General features: G+C 39.7%; 1 protein-coding gene across 1 annotated transcript in view; it reads left to right on the forward strand.

Moving 5' to 3' along the window:
- GRM7 (glutamate metabotropic receptor 7) overlaps nt 1-23255 on the forward strand; it is a 296698-nt gene that overhangs the window by 174110 nt on the left and 99333 nt on the right. Inside the window, 1 exon segment of the mRNA XM_031049251.2 lies at nt 11260-11400. Within this exon segment, the coding sequence (XP_030905111.2) occupies nt 11260-11400 (141 nt within the window).

Raw genomic sequence — 23255 nt, forward strand, 5'->3', positions numbered from 1 at the left:
ATTTAAAAGTTTCCTTACATTTAGACTGCTGTATTGATCTCGACTAAGGCATCTCTGAAAGAGGTCCCCCTCAAATCTGCTGGGTTTGGAAGTGCCTTTGGCCTGGCTGGTGCTCATCAATTAGGCAGCAAGGTGTGTGGGGTTTGGACTCAGCACAGCAGCCAGGGGATAAATCTGGTTATCTATCTTCTCAAGATCTATGTGCTGCTCCCTGGGTACAAGGTTTGAGTTTCTCTGTTGTGTGCTGTGATTGCAGCCTGGCTTTCTGGATGTGCATTGGAAGCACGGAACAATGGTGAGGGGATATGAAGCCAGAGCTGACCAAGGGCACTTGCCTGGTGGTCCCTAAGGCTGACCAGGATCCCAAAGGGGATGATGAACCAGGGCTGAACACCCTGCCAAATGGAGAGAAAAAAAAATAGAGAGGATGAGGAATGTGTCCACAGAGGATATTCTGCTCCTGAAATATTTAAATCAAATTGGAAAGCTTTTTTGCTTTCCTTAAAAGACACAAGGTATTCCAATGACAAGTACTCTGCGTGATGCGGGTGTTCCTGTGCAGAACTCCGTGGCCTTGAGGCCAGCCCAATTGTGCCATATCCCCCAGCCTCAGAAATTATTCATGTTGTCTTAACATTTTCCTATAAAAATCTGAGCACTTGTTCTGGATAGTACCTTGTGGTTTGATGGGATTAATGTGCACCATTGGAATGGAAGCTGAAACTTTATGTTAGCAGCTAAGAAGTCTGTCAAGAGGGAGGAAACAGTGGTTATACAGCTCTGTCTCACATCATAGCTGGCATTATTAAAGCTGCCTTACAATTGCAAAGTCAATTGTAAAAAATAGTATTGTTTTTCTGAGGACTAAGAAAGAAAAGGAAAGGAAGGATGCAATTGAGTCTTCAGGGAATATATTTTTCAGGGATGTTATCTTAAGCAGAATTAGAAGATAAGATTGGTAGCATACACAGTAGTTTAAACTGAGACATGACCTAGCTGTGCACAGCCCATGGTATTAGCTCTCAGCTCAGTATATGACTGGCTGCTGTTATGCCAGTTTGTGTGCAGGCTTCCCTGGCCAAGTGGCTGCCATGTGTCTGGCTGAAAAGGTGCCCCCAGAAAAGCAGCACTGTGTAAAACAGCATTTTGGAAGAGCACTGTTACTTTCATCTATCCAGTGTTACCATGTCAACAGTAAAATATGGGACAACTCCCAGTGTCTGGATTGGTGTGGGGGGAGCGGGTTGTGAGTGTATAAGTATGGGTCTGTGAGCATGCCTATAGATTTTAGGATACACAAATATATTTACACATGCTGTAATTATTCCTGTTGGCATGGTAACAAGGCATACGCAAATGTACACAAAGAAAGAAAATTAATTCTGTAAATTGAAGGGATTGAATGCAGTGTAAGGAAATAATACTTGAAACACAGTGAGTTCTGCAGCCCAGGGCTTGAGCTCCTTGCTCTCCCTTCTGTGTGCAGAAGCCAGGTACGTCTCTGCTTCCATTGGTACGTGTCTCAATTTATCCTCCCACTGCAGGCAGGAGGAGGATGGGCTTTGATTTCCTTTCATGTATTGTTTGCTGGGGAGGTATAACAATGCAACTGAGCATTGATTTGGTTTTTACAAGTTGATTTTAAGTACGTGCGCCAGAACAGCATGGCTGGGGCTGTGCATTGTCCACTGCTGGGTTATTTATGACTCTGTGTCTTAGAATTTAGGTCGTGTACCACAGGGTGATGGAAAACTACCTTTTGTGTGGTATCATTGTTGGTGCTGTCCTAAGCTTGTCAGCTGGATTAGAGCATGTGTAGCACAGCAGTGTGGGGTGCAATCTGCTGAGTGGTCAGAGTGCTCTGAGGGGGTGCTGCATTGCCAGCCTCAGCCTTTCCTCCACAGCCTCTTCTCTATGGGCAGCTCTGACTTTCTACTTAGCTTACTGTGGCATCTTCATTTGTATTTTTTTATTATTACTAATTTTAACCTGTTGAGCATCTTTAGGGGTTACTCCAGTTGCTGCATTGCAATGTAAAGGGATATCTGCGTTTTTATCCTTGCTTTAAATTATGCAAGCAGATGACTTGAGTTTAAATGCTTTTAAGCATTTTGTCTGTTGCTGCTATCAAAGGGAGGAAAACTACTCTCATGTTCTGCATTTAGACCTTCCGTATCTCTCTCTGATTTTACTGCTCTGCATTATTAAAATGAAACAGGCCATCAGTGCAACAGATTCTCCTGTTTAGTCCAAAAGGGTAGGAAGAAAGAACTCAGAAAAAGAAAGGAAGGAGACATCAATGCATGCAAAGGGATTTAGTTCAATAGTTAATTGCAAATGAAAAACTAAAATAAGAGCTCAGAATTTGGGGGTGTTATTAATGGGAAAGATCTGTATCCTGACCTGTGGGCCTGGCTTGCTACCACTTTGCCTCATGCGCCTGGGTGATGCTGCTTAGCACTGCTTGAGTTTCACTGCTGCTGCATGAGATTGCTGCAGAAGCTGATCTATTTTTCAGTAAAGCAAAAAGCAACAGTTAATTTGAGGAAGTCTGGGTATGCAAGCGAGAGGGAAAGTAAGCTGTTAGCTAAGTCGCCTTGTGATAAGTATTAAAAAGAAAAGCTTTTTGCTCATCTTCAGATATGAGCAGTGCTAAAGGTCCTGGCAAGACAAATGGCCCATTTTCAATAACTGGGCAGTGCAAAAGGTTGAATTGCTGGGAGAAACATTCTGCTTCTGGATGTATTCTTAAATCTGTTCTGTTTGTCCTGACTCTGGTGATAACCTTCATAGCAGATACATATCCTCACTTGCAAGAGTAGGCTTATGTGAGCAGCGCTTCTTCCTTAACTGGGACGCTGCATATTGCAATTCACAAAAAACTATTCAGTCCTGCAGCAGGAGTTGTTTGAATAAGAATTGGAGTATTCAGCTGAAAGGAGAGTACTCTACGTGTTATACAGGTATCAACCTAGAAAGTCCCTCTGTGGCTGAAAAAGCAAGAGCCTTATGAAGCCTGCAGTTCTTCAGGGGAAGAGGAACGCAAATTGTCATCATCTTCTGCCCTGTAACAACTCTCTTGATGCTTTGAGACACGGATTTCATCTTTTGCTCTTCATAAAGAAAACAGTGGGTCCCTCTGGGTTAGAACATCAGCTTCCTGCTCGGACAAGAGGATTATCCCAATGCCATCCAGAAGACTATGACAGCAAGGGAAACAGGATGGGGCTGAGCAATTTGTTGTGTGTGTCCAGTACCTGCTGCAATGGGAAACTCTCATCTTCAGCTGAGGCATCTAACTGGTATCACAATAAAAATAGCACATAGAAGAAACAATTTTAGGAGTTTCTGCTGTTTATATTGATAAAAATAGGAGCTTTGTGAAAGTAAGAAGCACCTAAGGGCAATAAATTGTCAAATAATGAAGAATAATATATTTCTATATTAACCTTTCTATTGCAGCACTGGCTAGACACCACCTAGGTCAAGATTTCAGTGCTGTGGCAGCTGTATAACTTTATAAAAGCAATAGTGAGGATGCTTAGCCAATATCTGTTTCAATAATAAAAGCTTTATAGTTTAAAATCCCAAATTTGCCCTAAGTGTGGCATGTTGAATTTCTTTTATACGTGATTTATGACATGTCTATAAAAAGTCAAATATAACGTCAACTACAGTACCCTTTTTCACTGTTATAATCAGCAACTATTACTAAAGAAAACAACTGCAAAGCATTTCTATGGCATAAAGGAAGTTAATAAAAACATTTAATATTATGGCCTTTTTTCTGACTAAGAAGGTCAAGAAAATATCTGTAGAGTATCTTAATAGCTCTATAATACATAACACTTATGTGTGGCTTGGGCAACATAATAAAATCTGAGAAAACAACTATCCATCTTAAAATTGATCTTATCATTCCACACCTAATGCTCTTATCCCAGATTTAATGTCAGTAAATCAAACTATTTTGGCTTGAATGCTAGGAAAATCAGAAAATTGAATAGCTGCTTTCAACTCACTTGATATCAGTCATTATAGTAAGTGATGGTTTAGTAGCTGGATAAATAAAATTTGTATAACTAGGAATCATTAGTGTGGATATACTTTGAACAAAATAGAGAAGAAGAAAAATATTGGAAACTGATAAAATCTACTCATATGAAATTGGGTCAATGTGCTGTATTTGCTCCCGAGCCACTTTGGCTGAGAAAGAAGACATTTCAGGCACATGAGAAAATGTGGTAGGTCAACAACTTTGTGTTTTAATTAGGCTTAATTATTTTCCTTATTAAATAACCAGAGAGCCCTTGAAGTCAATGCTGACACATGAAATAGATGCTTCACAGCATGTGCTAGCAATTTGGTCAACAAGAAGTGACAGAAGCGCTCTTAATAAATATCTGGTTCGTCCATGCCAATGGCTCATTATCATCATGGATCTTCCTGAGCCCCCTGCCCACAGCTCTCCTCCTGAGGTACTGGGAACTTCACTTGGCTGCTGGTGATTTCACTGGTGCACAACATCCTCTAAAATAATTTTAATCTCTTTCTTTTCCTCTCTCTCTTTGGGTACCTCCTTGCCCTCCTGCATCTTTCTTATCTGCAGCCTGTCCTTTCCCCGTAGATGTGTGCTTGATGCCCTCCCATGATAAATGCCTCCTCTGCAAGCCTACCCTTTTTTTATTCTGCTCCATAATGCAGCTGACCATGGCAAACCACATCATTACTTTTGGAGCCTGGTTTATCCTCCAACGCACGTATAATTCCCTCAGCCATCTCTGCCAGGGAAGCTGAGCATTATGCTTTCAGGCAGAAAATGGGCAAGATGCAACATCAAATAGGAGAGATGCAAGATTAATGTTAAAAATAAATCATTTGGGTCTGGGTTTTTGTTTGTTTGGTTTGGGGCTTTTTTGTGGGGGGTGTAAAAAGCAACCACAAGGCAGCAACCTCATTTTCCATTTGAAAATTGAGATGTGCTAAAAGTCCTCCTGGTTCTACAGCTCTGTGATATCCTTCCTTGGTGTGGTGCTCTGGTCCAGGATGACTTCAGGGGTTTCTGGGAGTGGATGGGGTAGCTGGAGGGCAGCAAGAGTTTCCTGGTGCAGGGCTGGGTGCTGTGCTGGCACTCTCCATCTGGATGACTGACCATAGACAGCACAGAATAAAATGGTCAGATGAAATCTGACATGCAGAGTTTGACCCCAGCCAGCTGGGGATGAGACACGGGAATTCACCCTGGAATTTCTAGTGTGCCTTCCCTCACCTGGACTTCACCAACCCTCCATCATGCCTGGGAGAGGGTCCCTTTTTATTTTAAGTCTGTTTCATTGCTGTGTAGTTACTGCATATAGTAATCCTGGGGTGGAAAAGTAGATTAACCCATTCAGGTACTGTCATGTCTGTATCTGTAAGAATAATGATTTAATCAAATGATGGTGATTTAAAGTAATAAAGGATTTGTTTTAATTTGTAACATCTCAAAAAATACCATCTATATCTCTTAGAAGTATTTTCTGAAGAAAGTAATTTTCTTAAGTATATGAGGAATATAACTCTTGTCACTTGAGTGTAGCACTTGGCCATGTAAGAGCAGGGGCTTGTGCTTACCACAGTTATGCTTATGCCTTAGGAGGAGCTTGGGAGAACTAGAGAGCTACTGTAGTTGTGGCTTGTGTGAATTAAACTTGTGTGAATTAAATCCTTATGCATTAGCTGATAATCTTTGCATAGATCCATCATAACGTTAAGATTCAAAATACAATAACATAGATATGTAACTACTTTACAAAGTTTTCTTTAATTGGAATTTAATCATGAAACTCATCATGGGAATCCTAGTGTTTAAGTCCACTAACAAAGGTAGTTGCATGGTAGCAATAACACTAGCAAAAGATTAGTATTTGCTGAGAATTGGATACTTGGGTTTTGCTTTACTTATTAGCATGCATCTAATATGAAGCTTAAAACTGGTAAGATCTTTAAATTGATCCTATTTTCTCTTAATTGAAAAATGCATTTTTCCTCTAGGTTTCTTGTTTGTTTGCTTGGTTTTAAGTTGCTTTAAACCACACTGAATACAATTACCCTTCTGAAAATAATGGTTGGGAAAAAATGAAATGGTAGAGATTTGCTTGTTCAAATCACAGAGCAACAAGTGTGGTGTGTATTCCGTTCAGACAGTGTATTTCAGCAGTCATAATAACTGCTCTGACAGGATTCTTGAGAATGATATAGAAAAAGAAAAAACAAAACAGAACAGGAAAAAAAAAAAACCCTGGTTTAAGAATGGTGATATTCCCCTGAGCATTCTTTGCTAACTCTTAAATTGGATGAAAATCTCATACACTGTGACCTGTCACCATTCAACTCATTCAGTTGATAGGATGAAACATTCTAGATCTTCTTCTGTGGTGCATTGTACCCCAGCTGTGCACATGTACCAGCACTTTATGTAAAAACTGGAAACATTTAACCATTAGAAAGTGGTGCCTATGAGCATGCTTCTGGCCTTGCTCCTGTGCAGCCATGTAGGACTCTTTCTACTCTGTCCTGGCTATGGAGATAGGAGGTTTCTTGGTCCTGAGTATGCTGGGAAAGAGACTATTTGGAAAGGTGATGCTTTAGAGGTCTTCAGGATTTTGGCTATGTGGGAGCAGTAGTGCACTGATCTACAGTGCAACTGAAACAGCAAATGGGTGCCCAGTACTTCTACTTGGTAGGAATTAATAGAAGTTTGGTATGCTGCATAACTCCATTTCTCAGTTGGTCACTTGCCTGCTTGTTTTGATCAATACAAAATAATGGTAAAAAATGTACACACTTTAATAGGGATCTGTATTCCTTCTTGAGAATGCAGAAGGATCATTAAAAAAATCAATGACAATGTTATTATTTGTTATTAAATCTGTAAAGGTTTTGAGTAATTCTCATGGAATTCTGTTACAGGTTTATTCAAAACATTGATTTTTATCTTATTAGTTGTAGAGCACTTTTCCCAGAGGTCGGGTAGTTTGGCACATTGGTAAGGTATAATTTTCTGAACCATGTATGTATCTCAGATCTTATGACTTAATATCCCCTTTGAAATGCTCTTTTAATTACGAGTAAAACTAATACACATAGTCTTACAGGAAAACAGGTTTAGCTTGCATTTACCTGAAACCTTAGAGTGTTTTCTAAATTTTCTTCTCACCTATCCACTTGAATATTTTCCTTAGGAAATTTCATGCCAATAGTGCAGAAATTGTGCAGTCCCTTCTAGAGACCATGCACAGAAACATTCCTAAGTCACTGAATTGCTATTCATTGAATGCAACAGTTGTGGTAGGAGAGTTTTACTAAATTATTTCCCTAAAACATGGAAAACCCAGGTTAAGTCCCTGCTTGAGCATAAATGCAACAGATGAGGGGTCTCTGCCGTCACAGGTCTGCTCTTTCCCTGCAGCCTCATGCAGTTTTATTCTGGGAAGCTGTCCTAGGTTCAGCAGTAGCTGGCATTTTTCTCCTTGTTAGTAGCTGGTGCAGTGCTGTGGTTTTGACTTTCAGCCTGGGAACAGCACTGACAATGCCGATGGTTTTAGTTGTTGCTCAGTAATGTTTAGTCTGACCAAGGACTTTCTGAGTCTCATGCTCTGCCAGGGAGGAGGGAAAGCTGGGAGGAAGCAGAGACAGGATACCTGACCCAAACTAACCAGAGAAGTATTTCATACCACAGCGTGTCATGCCCACTATATAAACTGGGGGCAGTTACCTGGAAGAGCAAGATCACTGCTCAGGTCGAGCTGGGTATCGATCGGCGGGTGGTGAGTGGTTGTATTCTCTCCCCTTGTTATTTCCCTTATCATTATTATTATTGAAGGTAGCAGTAGTGATCTGTGTTACACCTTAGTTACTGGACTGTTCTTAACCCATGGGAGTTACATTCTTTTGATTCTTCTCCCCATCCCTCCAGCAGTGAGAGGAAGGTGGGGGGGGGGGGGAAAGTGAGTGAGGGGCTGTGTGGTTTTGGGTTGCTGGCTGGGCTTAAACCTCAACAGAAGCTTTTATTTCAAGCTGCAAAATGCACGTTAAGGGCAGGACAAGCTGTAGTGAGTATATGGAGTTAACTTAGCTATTCAGTAGTACTTAAATACACCACTGAGCTTTTCTCCTGTCCTGTTCTGGTGTTTTGCTTGCAGGCTTCCATTATTTGGTTGTAGTCGTTCAGGTGCTGGCTACCAGCTAGAGAGCATGGTACTGAGTTGGTCTGGCCTGTCACTTAGGGTTTGTCACCATCCTGAAGCACTCTGAGATATTTGTTGCAGAAGAAACCAACCCATGTTTTCTAGTGACGGTGGAAGTGAAATTTTAATTTGCTTTCAGCTCATTTCTGGAAGACCCCAATACTTATTTTTCTGGTTTGATTTTTGGAGATGATGTCTTATGGAGTAGTGGGCTTTGGATGCAAGTCACAAACGGTAGGTTCAGAATTAGGAGAATATGTATTACAGTTGGGTCAATGGTACACAAAGCTAATACAAGGAGACAGATTGACCCCACTCCTAATCTTCCTTTTTATTTGAAAACATCTGTTTACATGCTGTCTATTTTTATCCCACAGCGGATGGATTGCTATGCTAATTTAACGATGCCATATGTTTTTCCTCTGACTCAATTTCATTGTGTGGAGTGCCAGATTGCATCAATTTACCCACCTATTTCACTGAGAGAAATTGTTGGCTATGGTGCAAGGAACTTGTTTCTCTCTTTCAATGGAATATGTATTTACTGTCATTTCTAACTGCAAAATCAAAAGGAACCATGTGATCATGCAATATAGAGAGATGGTTTAGTATCTATAAGAGCTTGCTGCTTCTGTGTTTCCACCCTCTTCTGTAGCGCTAGTACAGGCTGTAAAGCCAAGTAAAGGGACAAAGTAGATATTCTGAGATTTGCATCTTCAATTGATTTGCACTATAATTTAGCTCTGAGCTTCTCAGTGTGCAACCAGCATTTTCAAGTCCTCTCCCTGATTGATCTGCTTTATCCAGGTTTTAGATTTCTATAGTTTGAAAACCTCAACAACCTTCATAGAAAAAGAGAAAAACTCTTTTGTAACTGAACTTGACTGGGATTACAGTTTTGGAAGGTTGCATGAAGAATACTGAATTTAACTGTCTCTGTAAGGAAAAGCTCTGATGTTGCTCATTGAAGGCTAAAACCAGATAACTAGAAAGACTTAGGAAAAGTACTCAGCACTACTGATAGTGGTGAATATCCTGCTTTTCAAATATGCTTTTGTAAGACCGATATAACTCTCTGAAGAGAATGGGCATGGTGCCCTTATATCAGAGGGACTGTCAGATTTAGGAAAGTCTGTAAAACCAAGGAGGGATTTTGGCTGACAGGAGCCTGTAAACTGGCAAAAGCAGTGGAACGATTGCTTGTTTTCCTGGCACCTCTGGTGTAGAGGTGATAAACCTCTTCCATGTCCTATGCCAAGAATACTTGGCTGTGTCCCTCCGTGTGCTTTTCCTTCTGAACAGATAGAGGGTACAGCTTCTGTTGGCTGCAATAAGAAAAAAAAAAAAGAAAGGACAAGAGAAAAAAGACAAAAGACTTTGTGTATGAGGGTGTAGATGTGAACTTGTATATTTATACTTGTGCAGATCATCTGTTTGCCAAGAAAACCAAAAGTATACTGGGATAGCAATACAACAAAAATGGGAGGGTGATGATCCTCGCTGGTCATTGCTCTCATGCTCCTGAGGAGTCCATCAGGAGTGGGTTCATGCAGTGGTGTGGATGCACGAGCCACCGCTCTGCGAGTCTGTCATCCCACTGTGCTCTTGTGGGATCCTCAGTCATGGCAGCACCAAAGGGAAGATTTCGGCTATCATGCTAGTACTTAGGACATGTGTCTATTGATTTGTGTTTGCTTGCGCAGTGGTTTCTTCAGGCTTTCAGGAGTTAACTCAGTTTTGGAAAAGAATGAAGGATAGAAGGGTGCTTAAATACAGCCAAGTGAAACAAGGTGCCTGGGATAGTTAGTAATGTGATGTTTCTTTTGATAATCTTTGAAGGGGTATTGTCTGAACTGAGAAAGGATATCTAGCTCAGTTTTAAACTGCAGAGTTTGAAAACTCAATAGAGAAAATCCCTACACTATGGCAAATGTAATTTGTGATCAGAATTAAATGGCTCAGGATTTAATTTTGTAGTAGAGTTTGGTTTTTTTAATTAGCTTTCCTGATTTGTAAGCCTTTAGATAAACCTTTTCTTTACTCACTATACCCATGCATGTGTGTGTTTCCATAGATAGATATGTATATATAGTGATATACGTTTCTACAAACAAAATAAATAAAGCCAAAGGAAAGTATGTTTCTCTTCTGGCAAGTTGGTAAGGTGCTACGGAAAGAGAGACAATATGGTTAAGAGCAATACGAAAACTAAGTACTATTTGCTGCTACACAGCTGCTCAATAGTTAAGCGGTTTATTTCGGCGAATAGAGGACTATGTTTCTGCAATACAAGACAACTTGAGGGCTTCAGATATCTTCATTACCCTTCAGCTCAGGTATTTAAAATTGCAACGTTTCTCTTCAATATTTTAATATTGGGGTTGTGTATCATTTTTACCCTTGCAGCATTGCAAGCTGTTTGTGACTTCACTAGTAGACTGAATCTCACAGGTCTAAGGAAGGAAACTCCTCACCCACCCCAGGATGTCCAATGCCAGTAAATTGTGGTGATTCACAGTTGCCTCTTAGAAGTTTTGCTCTCTGAGCTTATCTGTACCTTTCTGAAAAGAAATTAAAGGAAAAATTTATGCTCTGAAACCAAAAAGGTGGACTGATAATGGCCAGTTTAGATGAAACTGCCTTCTCTGGAGGTCTGGAGAGGTTAATTGCAAAATTAGTTGTGTTGAGCTCAGCCTAATATCAGCTGTACCATATCACTTATTTTCATTCCTTATTGGTATATATCTAATTAATGCTTTCAGATTATAATTCTCTTTTATATTAATCTCTGCTTTACATATCTCTTACCTAGCTTTATAACTCACAGTAGCAGAGTAATTTACTTGCAAGATGTAGCTGGTTAGGTAAAATGTGCAATGGACTTCTTTCCACGGCCATCCCATGTGGATAGAGATGTGAATGTGTGCTGGATGTTGAAAAGGATATAAACAGAAATACTTCTTTCCCAGCCTGCAGTAGTTCCTGTGCATTACGAACTGAACTTCAGGTTTCTACCTGTCTCCTTCTCCAGGGTTCGATACCTATTTCACCTCCCGTACCTTGGAGAACAACAGAAGGAATGTGTGGTTTGCAGAGTACTGGGAGGAGAACTTCAACTGCAAGTTAACCATCAGTGGGTCAAAGAAGGAAGACACGGACCGTAAATGCACAGGTAACTTAATTCACTTCACCCTCCTTGTGCTGCTGGATGTGAGCTGCAGTGGAATGGCTGCATGGCTGATGTAAGGAAACTTGGCTGCAGACAGATTGGAGAAATAAATTGTGGTTTGTAGGTAGAGAAAACAGAACAGCAGCATCTGCCTTGCAGTACAAAAGAAGTAGATGAGACATAGCAAAAAATACATTCTTCTGTTTCTTCTTTATTCTGACTGTCCATCCAGCAGGAAAATCAGTATTTTCTGTGTGACCCAGACATGTTTTTGATTGAGTACAAGGTGGCTTGAGGGGGTTTTTTGTTAGTTTGTTTTAGATGGCAGAATATTTCCACAGCTTGTGCCTCTCACCCACTTGCAAATCTCAAACTGGCCACCTCCTGTGTCTGCTCACAGTCCTGTACTAGCCATGTGCATTTGAACTGAACTTTTGGAGGAAGTGCACCTGTAGGAAAGTAGTAGTACAGGGTGAGATATATTCATTTTAGGTAGCATAAAATTGTTACTCAGATTCTTGTTCTCACTAATTTTGTTTGAGAAATTGGGGTTAAATAATTCATTTTGCAACCTCAGTTATGTAAATTTCAGTCTGTAGTTGTGACTGAGGCTCATGACTTTTAGCAGTGTTTTGTTTGGCCTCTCATTTTCTGGTGGCTGACAGATTCACTGCTTTTTTCCTTGTATGAGGTACTGCAACCATTTGTAAGATCATATTTTTCCAGGAATTCCTGTTTCTGATCACATGAAGGCTCAAGGACTTATTTTTAGTACAGAGATGACCAAGGGTGATTTCATTTTTAACTGAGTTCCACGATTCTTAGCACAACCATCTTAATGGCACTGATGTGTTCCTGGAGTTATACAGGACTGACCAAGTGCTACCATAAGGATAACAGCAGTATTGCCAGTTTAATGATCTTGTGCTGATTGAAGATACTGAGGGTACTTGTCTAGAAAAGTACTTCTAAAATTCCATAATGTGGTGAGTTTGCCCTCAGACTGCCAGGTCCTTGATGAGCTGGTGTTTGTGACGTGAACGACTGTAGTGCAGAGTTGGGCATTTGCTCAGGGCTTAAAAGGCAGCAGAGAAGCTTTGACCAGAACATATATCCTATGATACAGATGGTAAGGCCAATAACACTGTCTGACATCCACCTTGCCTTTGCCTTCCCTTCGCCTTTCCTTCCCTCTCATTTTAATTATTCATGACAGCAGTTTTAATGTGTTATGTTGAATAATTGCCTTGAATTTTGATCAAAGGAAATTAGTTCATAGGGAGGATATGTTACACTTTGAAAATTGATGAAAACTTTCCATATTTCATATCATCTGCTTTTGGTTTCAATTCATGGATGGGAGTAGGAGTGTTGTTCATAGAAACAGTGCAGTTACCGCTGGGAATACACTGCTGTTAAATCTGGCATTTGGAATCTCCTCCAAAGGCTAGAATTGGTCTAAAAATTGCTAAAAGATCTTTGGGATAATTTCTAAAAGTGTCTTCTCACCTTTATTGTTTATGCTATTATTTTATTACAGTTGCTCACAGCCTATGCTTTCTGATGTGAGCACAAAATGGTGTTCTGCTTTCCCTCCGCAAAGACTCGGCAGAAACATTTGTTTTCAACGGCTAACTTACCCTATTGAACTGAAATGCCGCATTATAGCTCGATATTGTACCAAATGACATGCCCTGACATCTTCCTTTCCTCTTCTACAAACTGAAGTAAATTGTGCATCAGAAAAAGCATTAGCTTTGAATTATATTGCTAGTATGAGAGTCGTAATGTCTCACTGATGTAATAATATTATGAATGATCATCATCATTATTTTAAAATTTGATTGGTAATTTGTAATGCAGCAAGGTAGTAGGCTACAGGCCATCGGTTCCTGACAGCAGCAGAGCTCCTGAGCACCGGAATGAGGTGTGGGAGCTCCTGCTCTAAATCGATTTGCTTGCACATAACAGGGAGCTCAGTGTTCATGGAACAGAGACTGCGACCATGAAGAGAAGCTTCTCCAAGAAGGACCCTGCAGGCAGCTTACCTTTTTGTATTACAACTTTCTGAAATACCTCTATATGCACGACTTCTGCCTTAATGACATTTGTATTTATTTAAGCATAAAATTTTTCCCTAACTGGGGAAAAATATTTTTACAGGAAAAGATTAACAAAAGAAAACGCCTATCTTTGCCGAAGAAAACAGCACTCTGTTTAATAGCTGTGATTTTGGAAAGGAATCCATGCTGAATGCTCTGCCCACATTACTTTACATGCAGAGATGGGATCTGGGCTTTGTGAGCTCAACTGAAGATACTTTCCTGTACAAAAACATTTTGTAATAACATTACCAGTGCCATGAGATTTGGGGATATAGAATTAACAGATGACAAAACAAGCTTTTTGTGTATATATCGTCATGAACCAGGATGCTGACAAGTTTCAAAGTGATTATTGACATCAAATATACAGTGCTAACGATTTAATAATATTATACTGTTCCGTCTCTGTGCAGACAGCTACAGTGTGCCTGCAAGTCTCTCTGCTAACAGCAGCCATCAGCATAGGTACCAGATAGGTGCTCCTTCTTCCAACAGGAATGTCTCCACCTGAGGGTGTGGAATATTGCCTTTGCCATCAGAAGCACCTGTATGCACCTGTGGCAGAAAGAGGCATATGCCAGAGAGAAATACAAGCACTTGGAATACACAGAGGCATCTGCTATACCCAGAGGGCCTGCATTTTAATGGAAGGTACCACTACCTGCAGAGGAAATTGCAACACTTGACTAGTTTCCCTTATTAAACATAGCTTTTAATTCAGATAGCTTTACACTCAAGGAGACTTAATGAAGTGATATGAGGGTGATGTCACCTTGGATGTCATTTATCAGAATGTAGATTACTCAGAGAGCTTTTCTAATTACCTGCAAGCGTAATCAGTCTAAAGGCACAGCCCCGATGATGGCTCAGACAACGACTTGCTCTAGAGTAAATGCTGTGAGAATACTGCCTGCAAGATGAAGTGACAGAAGTTCAGCAAAAGGATTCATAGAAGTGGGACAGTTGTGTTTAGAATTTAAATTGGAACAAGAGAAAATGCCTCAAATGGACCCAGATTCAACTTCCCAGGCCGTATGTAGGCAGGTGCAGTATCAGGACTCTGAATCTTCTTGGTCATTGTGCACTGAGCAGCATCTCCCCCAGCCTTGTTGTGAGCAAATTCACAGGCCATGCTACACATGGAGGAAACTCCTAAACCCGCCCATTCTGGGGCATCTCTGAGCCCTGGCCTGTATTGGGTCCTCATGGAAGGCTAGAGGAAGAGAAGGAGGCTTTGGAGGAGGGTGATGCTGGGAGGGGGCTTGCTCCATCAGCAGGATTTTACTGAGTGAAGATTTGGTGGCTCAGAGGCCAAATCGCTGTCAAATGAAAGGAGCATCAGTCATGAAAGGCTGCTTTGAGGATTGAGTTTCTATCTGAAAATGTTACAAGGAAGGATTGAAAGACCCAGGTGTCTTGGGCAAAAGTAATAATAATTAAAAAGGCAGCAATTTGAATATGTGTATATCCACACACACTTGCTTCTGAAACTGGGGAGAGAATACCTCGTGCCAATGTGCATCAGTAAATGCCTTGCTTGTCAGCCTGGTTTGGATACAACTGTTGTTTACTGAGGGAAGAAGGGATCAGATCTCCATTTAGTAATGAGAAAGATTAAAGTAGAAAAGGAGTAGTTAGCTGTTTACACTTTACTGTAAAGTTGTATGGCATTTACTATACATCTGTCAGAATTTCCTGTAAATGCTTTTTCTATAAGTGGGTTTACCCTTTGAAGGGGAAAAAGCAATACAAAGTGCTGAGAGCTGCACTTGGTCTGGGTTTTCTCAAAACAAAAAATGCATCTGAGAAATATATCAATATACCCAAAATGATGGAAGCCCAACTCTGGATACCTGGCATGTTACCCTCAGTGTGGCACCGTACTCTGTTTCATGGCCATTGAAAAATAGGGATGGGAGAAGACAGAAAATTTTGGCAAACCACTTTATTATCTGTAGTTTGGTTTAAAATTATACCAAAAGCTGGGATTTGGTAGGTTTTGGGTTTGTTGGGTTTTTTTGGGGTTGTTTTTTTTTTTTTGAGGATAAGGAAGCTAATAGCAGTATTCTGTCTTTATTTCACCAGCAGTCGAGATGGCTTGTTCTATGAAGCCATATGTTAGGGGAAGACAAATAATGGAAAAAAAAAAAGATGTAGCAAACAGCAGAGCCTGAGGATATCCAATTATTATTTATAATTTGACTACAAAGACTACAAATAGATTAGCAAAGTGCAATTTACTATGGAAAGGAAAATGGTTCTCAAAAGGCCATCAGAATTCCTCATCTTGGGGAAAAAATAAATTGCCTGAGATGTTTCAAGCAACTTACTGGCAGGTGGCCAACATCTAAAGCATTTTTTAAACAAATGCCAGGAGCCATGGTGTGCATGATTCACTTTTTATGAGAGCAGTTTCATGGTCTTCATTAGGATGAATATATATTGGACTTGAGGGTATCAGAAGCCTTAAACTGTTCACAGTGCCCTAAAAATCATGTCAGGGAGAGGGGATAAGTTTAGACTGATTCCCACTGATGGTGTCAAGGGCTGTGAATACCGAAGGTGCTCCATCTCCAGCACTGCTCAAGGTTCAGGATGGCAGGTTTATACAAACAGATGTTTGCTGTCACTAGAATGCAAGGGTGAAACCAAAGCTCCATTAGAACACTGCTGGTGTTAGCAGGGAGCAGCACAGGGCTGCATTGACAGTTGCTTCCAACTCTTCTTGGCACCCTCTTCCTGTTCATGGTAAGTCTTGTGGATATCACTGGATCTGGGTCCTACAGCAAATATCAAGAGTTTTTCATAAGTTCATAAGAAGCAGGTTTGGGAGGATCCAAACCATCCACAGTACATTTTTCTTTTGTCCAAAAATCTGCAGCTTGAGAAAACATTATGTCCATTGTTGCAGGTGTGCTAAACACGATGAGCATGCCTTGAATTGCCTTCCCAAGGCGAGATGGGGCTGAGCAGTTTGGTCAGCTCCCTTTAGTTAGCAGGCAATTTTCTGTGCATCAGGATGATCTTTTCTGCAGCTACATAAAGGTGAGGGAATCTTATTATTTATGTGCAACACAAGGACAAGTTGACTGATTTGTAAGCTCTGTGGTTGAACAGCCAAGACTGTGGAGGTCCAGAGTTCATTGCTATCCCTCTTATCCCTTTTACTAGTTTTTTTTTTTCCCCCATCTTTACCTCTCTTTTCTTCCCCCAAATCTTGGCCAGTGACAGTAGGTCTTTCTACTTGACCAAGTCCTTTTGTTAACACCTACTGTCATCATCTGTAAGCAGTCCTGCCTAGGCAGGAGTCCTAAACTGTACTGTAGTCCTAAGGAGTGGTTAGTCAAGGAACTGAAATACAGAAATATTTAAAGTAAAGCAGGTTGTCGTCAATCCTGTATAAAAATTGTAGAACAATTTCCTTTAGGACAAATACTGGCCTTGGATTTCTTTTCCAGCTGCCACCGGACACAGCAGGATTTGCATGTCTGTATCTCAGGGTGGATTTTTGGTGTGTAATTCATGACATAGGATGAGCAAAAAAGCTTTTGGTTAGCTATTGTTACAGAGAATGCTCTGTGCATTTTCTCCTCCAGGCTTCAAGGTATGGAACAAAATGTGTGCTAATGTGTGTGTGTGAAGGTATATATTATTTCAGTGCAGGAAGGGTAAAGACTAAAATTTATCTTCTTTTGCTTGCCCTGCAAACTATGAATAAGGTTAAAGGGCACACTAGGAGGGGAAATTTATCTTTTCAATTACATTCTGTGCTCTGATGCAGGTAAATAAGTGACCTGGGTAATTGTTTTCCATCTTTGCTAGTATACCCTGACTCTTCCTCCCTTCTTCCCAGGACACCTACATAATGTTTCCTTGCTAAGGAGTGGCTGATCTATATTTTTGTAACTTTTCCATTGACAGCTCTGCTTTTTCCTCTCTTTATGGTGATGACTGTCTTTCCAGTAGTGTGTGATCTTAGTTATAGACAGGCTTCTTAAATTATAATGCTCAAAGGGGGAAACAAATTCAAGACATGTCTCATGAATGAAGCAGTATGCTCTTCAATAAACTGCTTGTTACCAAGTCCAGCATGACTCCTTTAACTTTTCTGAGCCAACACAGTTGTAGCCACAGCTTGGGGATGCTAAGATTTTCATGTATGGTTAACAAACCATACATCTGAGTTTTGACTTACATACGTACATATATACATAGTTTTGATTTATATTTGAAATCCAGGATTTCAGTTCTCTATTCTTTTGCTAGGTTGCATTGCATCTTATTTTGTAAATCCTTCAACAATCTTCAGACTGATAATACATCCCAGTACTAACACCCATGAGAAAAAAAAAACCACAACTTCTTTGTCTGAAAAATGTGATGTGCACAAGTTTAGGTGCAAGTAAGCCATGTTAAGCACTAGCTTGCAAGTTGACTGCCTATGTGTAACTCTTTCTAAGCAAAATATTTTTCATATAATATCGAATTTTCCAAGTATGCATTGCAGTTTAATGACTGCTATGCTTTGATTTCAAAAAATGAATCTTATTTAGCATCCTAGGACGTCAAAATACATGTACACCTGAAATTCCTGAGAGAATCGTGCAAGGGTTAGTTCATTAAACCAGCCTTGAAGAGTTTATTCTTAAGTTTTATGTATTTCTAAACTCTGTTATCTTCCATAAATACATTTCTTAAAATCGCTTTGATTTTTAGATTGCCAAGGTGAATTGCCAACAAATCCCCATGATTCAAATGACTGTCGTCTTGCTATTTACATACATATTCCTCTATCTGCAAACTGCAAGTGCTCAGATACAAAGATAGCTCCAATTTAGGCCTTCTAATCTTTAAAAAGTGCTTTTTCTACACTTTTGCTTGATCACCATCTTCATCAGCAGTTATTGCTACAGGAATCTTGCTTTATTTACAGGTTAGCAATATAAATCTGTAAAGTGTCTGTGTGTTACATTGGTTCTGGCTAGCCTGGTGCTAATTTTTTTATTTATGAGTATAATACTTCAGCACTGGAATATGGTTGAGATTTATTGCATATTTTAATAAGAATGTTGAATGCACAGAAGACATCTCCAGTAAGAAAATTAGGTCAGTTTTCTGATCTAAAAGCTACTCTGGTGTACACATGCACACCTGAGAACAGAAACTATTAAGGTGGCTTGAATCAGTGTAATCAATGAAAAAAAAATCATTGTCTGACAGATGGAAGTGGATGTAACTTTATAAAACTCAATGCATCAGTGTAAACTTTCTGTAAACTGCTGAAGAATTATCATTGTTATTATTATCACCGTCATTATGATGTAATATTGATATTTGTCATATTGGAATAACAGATTTTCAGTAGAACTTTCATGAGCACTGTGCAAATGAGCACTATGCTCATTTTGGTTTTTACTGTAATGCGAGTGAAGACTAGTTACAATACAGGGATATTTTTTTTGTCCTTCTAAATGAGGAATACAGTGTAAGGCATTGTGAGAGCTTGGTTTCCTAAGTTTGATTGGAGAGAGTGTATTGGGCTTAAAGCTGACTCTGTCTGCTTTCTGAGGGTTTCAGTGATAGAGTCACTGAGTACAGCTGTATCTCTGTATATCTGCTGCTGCAGATGTTTGACTATGGGTCAAGTGTATATCAACTTAGAAAAAAAACACCTTTCTAGTTAAAAAAAGCTTCCCTGCTTGTTACTGGCATAGAGCAGTTGGCCTGACTTCCAAATTTGTTGTGCAATATGAATTTATCTCTCTTCATCAGAGTCACAGAAGGCTGTAGAGTTCTGCTGACACAGCAGGTTGCAAAGGAGATTAGGCAAGAGTTCTCTTTAGCCATTAGAAGTAAGGCAGAAATTTTGTGCTAGCACAGAAGGATGTTCTTGTGTGGTTAGCAGTAGAAACTTGAAAGTTCATCTGCTTTCCCAAAGAAAATCCACAAGGATTGGATTGATGGGTTTGAGATAATGGCTTGTGTCTATAATGAGATCTTTTGAATTAGGATGGGCTGGGTAGATGACTGTAACTACATAGCTGTGTTATTGAATCTTGCATTTCTTTGTAAAATGACAATACATGGATTATATTGCAAAGAGGGCTGATTGTCATACGCTACTTGTTTAAATTACAATATTTACTCCAGCATATTGTTAGTTTTCCTAAAGCTGTAGTACTCAGCTACTTTCAAATAAAGAGCTTGTTTAGAGAAGCATTCAGACTTTACACCTCCTTGTATGTACAGTAATGTCTATATCATGAGTGAATATCCAAGGGGAGTAATAGCTCTGATCTTATTCCGAAGAGCCCTGGATGTAGATACTTGTCTGTTAAAGATGGATCCATTTTTTTTTTTGTGCTCTTGTGCATGTTTCTGGAGTACTACAAGAAGAGCCATTGCAGCTGCACAGGCTGAGCATTCTGTGTGTAGCTGGAGGAAGCTTCAGTATCATTATGAAATAGCATGTATAGGCACTTGTACAGTTACAGACTAGTAAGTAGCTGTTGCTTCATGGATGTCTCTTTGCTCACAGGCATCAGGTTTCTAATGATGCTAAATATGCTGGAGATGGATGAAGAGTATACATTTTTCTGTCAGCACTTAACCAGCTGCTGAATTCTAACTTGTACAAATAATAGCTGCTTGTTTGAGACTTTGAGCATTCCACAATCTTTAAATTAAATCTCTTGCTAATGACGACTATCACTGGGTTCTTAGCAGCACAGTTATGTAAGTTCCTTTGAAAATGTGTTTAATCCTTCAGAAACTGAACCAATGTCTGAATTCAACTAATGTAAGCACCAAAGAAGTGGGATTTTGATATCTATCTGTATCAATTATATGTGATAAAAATTGTCCTTGCAATACTACGTATACATCATATCATATGCCGTACATTATGATCAGTGGTGAGTCCAGAAAAATCAGTTGAAGGGGAGATGCTGAGAAAATGCAGTATGAAAAACTATTTTGTCAGCTTCTCCTCTATACAAGGAGGTGTTAAGCGTCACCCTTGTAGAGATGCAGAAAGGGTGACCAAGAGTACTTAAACTTGCATTTAATTTCTGTCTTCTGAAGGAGATAGTACAAGAGGACCTCTTTCTCTCTGTATTGTCACTACTCTGAGTTTGGGGCTTTTTTTTCCTCTTTGTTGCAGTATTTTTCTCTTGTGAAGATTTGCCTGAACCAAGAGACCTAACTGCTCAGTCTCATAGGAATCATAATGATGAGCACTTGAGACTCTAGTAACAAGTGAGGTTAAATTATTTGTCATCACCTTCAAATAGATCTTTTGGAAGCAAAAACTGCTCATGTCAATAAATTGCCTTTGTGTTTCATCCTTCTCCTGACATCCCAAGGTACTCCATTTCAAATCCATGGAGCAGAAGTGCATTCTCTTGAAATTGCTTTGTGTGCATATGTCTCAGGTGTCAGCTACTTCATTGCTGAAGAAAATAATGTTATCGCATGGCTTCTGAAATCACCAAGTTATGGCGAGTTAAAAAGGAAAAGATAAAAAGGCAACCTGTAAAGAGCAGGGCATGTAAGAGGAGCAGAAGATTCCCATGTCATAGTGCAAATGGGGTTTATGTTCTCCTTCTGTGTTTTTGGTGTCTTCTGAGAGCATGGAGGGTGTATGGTTTCTTGCTGCACCCAACACCTGAGTTCATCTGTTGGCTCTTTCTCTTGCACCAAGTTTTGTTTCTTTGAGATGTCCACATTGCCCTAACAGGGCTGGGCTGTGGGTTCAGGACTACCCCTTTGCCAGGAGGCATACGCAGCACTGGTATTGCTATGTTTGGCCGTAAGAAGCTAATGACTTCTGGGTTTTTTATTCCAGGAATAATTAATAACTGAATTTCTATACAACCATTTATGCAGGAACTAGTCCTGAAGCAAGTGGTAAAATTTTCTGCTTGGTTTCTTCAGCTAAACCAAGGAGGGGGAAATAATTGCCACAGTAACATTGAAGTTGGAAATAAAATTGTGCCCATCACCTAGGTTTATTCCTGTCTGAGAACAAACTTTGGGCCTGATTTGCTGCTCGCTGGATTAATATGGTGGTAGTTTGTTATAAGCTAGAAGGAGCACTGCTCAACTGGATATTTTAATTTCTTTCTTTATTTTTTACTGTTGAAGTTTGGAGGCTTTTTGACATGTGTAAAATATTGGAATTGCTTTGCAGGTTCTCTTCTAGTTGAAATTTGGGGTAAACTTCTAATTACAATAAAGTCACTTTAAAAGGTAACCTATGTTCTAGATGAAGGATAGCAAGCTGTTGTTCTAATTGTATAAGTTCCTGTATGTTTTCTGGGAGGGCAGTTAGATTTGACTACGTATCTGGATTTATTTTGCACAAATTCTTGATAATAAACTCAACTAGATGGCTGTTTCTACTACAGGAAAGCATTCTTGTTGCTGGAAATTCTGTCGAGTTTTTCAAATCTTTATTATTTTCATACTGGGACACTGCTAACGTTGTTCTTGGGGTTTTTTTTAAGTGGATTTTGCTCAGGTTCCTTTCACAGATATTTCACTGCTAAAGGTTTTCATTCTGCTGTGCATTTGGCCAGCCATGCTTCTGGAACTTAATATGCCTAATCAGTATTGTTTGTGTGCAGCATTTCAATCCCAGATTCACTTCCGTTGGCGTGCGTTTCTGTTCCATTGCTAATTTGGTTATTTAGCTGAGCTGAAACCACTTAAAAGCATTTTCCTTGTCAGGGCCTGGAAATGTAGTAAGTTCTGTAATCAATGAGAGGGGAGTGAAATAATGAAAAGGACAGTACGTTGATCTTCACAGTTTGGAAGCTGTCTTACACTACTGAATTAATTGCAGGATTTCAATGTTTCCAGTGTAACTGTGATTTAAAATTGAGGGTCTGTGATAAGGGGTCTCTCAAACATGGTATGCAGGTTGAGTGGATTAGACATCAAAGGTGCAGTTTGATAATTACAGAGGTAACCAAAGAAGGAGGAAAAATTTGGATAATTAAAGATATTCATATAAGGGGGCTAACATTTTTGCTTATTTTCAATCATTTTTATGGATATGTAGACATTATTTGTGCTGGTAGAATTTCTGTTACAAGGTGGTGATTTCTCTGTGCTTTTTTGTAGCTCTGATCGACTTCCTATCCACTCAAGAGAAAAAAAGGATTGTTTGTGGGAAACTGCCTTTGTCTCATGAGCTGGCACAAACATTTTAGCTGAGCAGCAACAGGAAAATGGACTTTTTGCCTCTGTTAAAAGCCATTAGTTCTCACATTCATTAAGAACCTGATTTCTTTTTCTTATTGGTATCAATCAGCTGATTTAAATTCACTCAACCCTATTTCTAATTAAGGATGTTAACAAAGAAATTTCTCCCACTTGTGTCCTCCAACTGAACATTTACTTTGATTGGATGTCTCTCAAATAGTTGCAAGAGCTCCTGGCAGTAGGCAGACTTGCAGGTATTGCAGGAAGGTGATCAAGCCCGATGTGAGGTTAAAAATAAGTGTGATGCTGCAGGTAAAACAAGTGGAGTGTGGCCACCCTTGGAAAAGAATAGATTGTACTTCTGCTGCTTTCATCGATGCAGCTCAGAACACTTCACAAGCAGTAATTATGTTTCACAAAACCCTGGTGAGATGGGGAAGTATAATCACATATCTTTCAGCTGGACAGATTGAATTGTGAAGGTGTTACTTGGACAAGGTAAAACAAGAAGTGAGTGGACAATGTCATGAAAAAGAAATAAATAAT

This window comes from Melopsittacus undulatus, chromosome 9 (genome assembly GCF_012275295.1).
Source record: "Melopsittacus undulatus isolate bMelUnd1 chromosome 9, bMelUnd1.mat.Z, whole genome shotgun sequence".
Taxonomy (NCBI): Eukaryota; Metazoa; Chordata; class Aves; order Psittaciformes; family Psittaculidae; genus Melopsittacus; species Melopsittacus undulatus.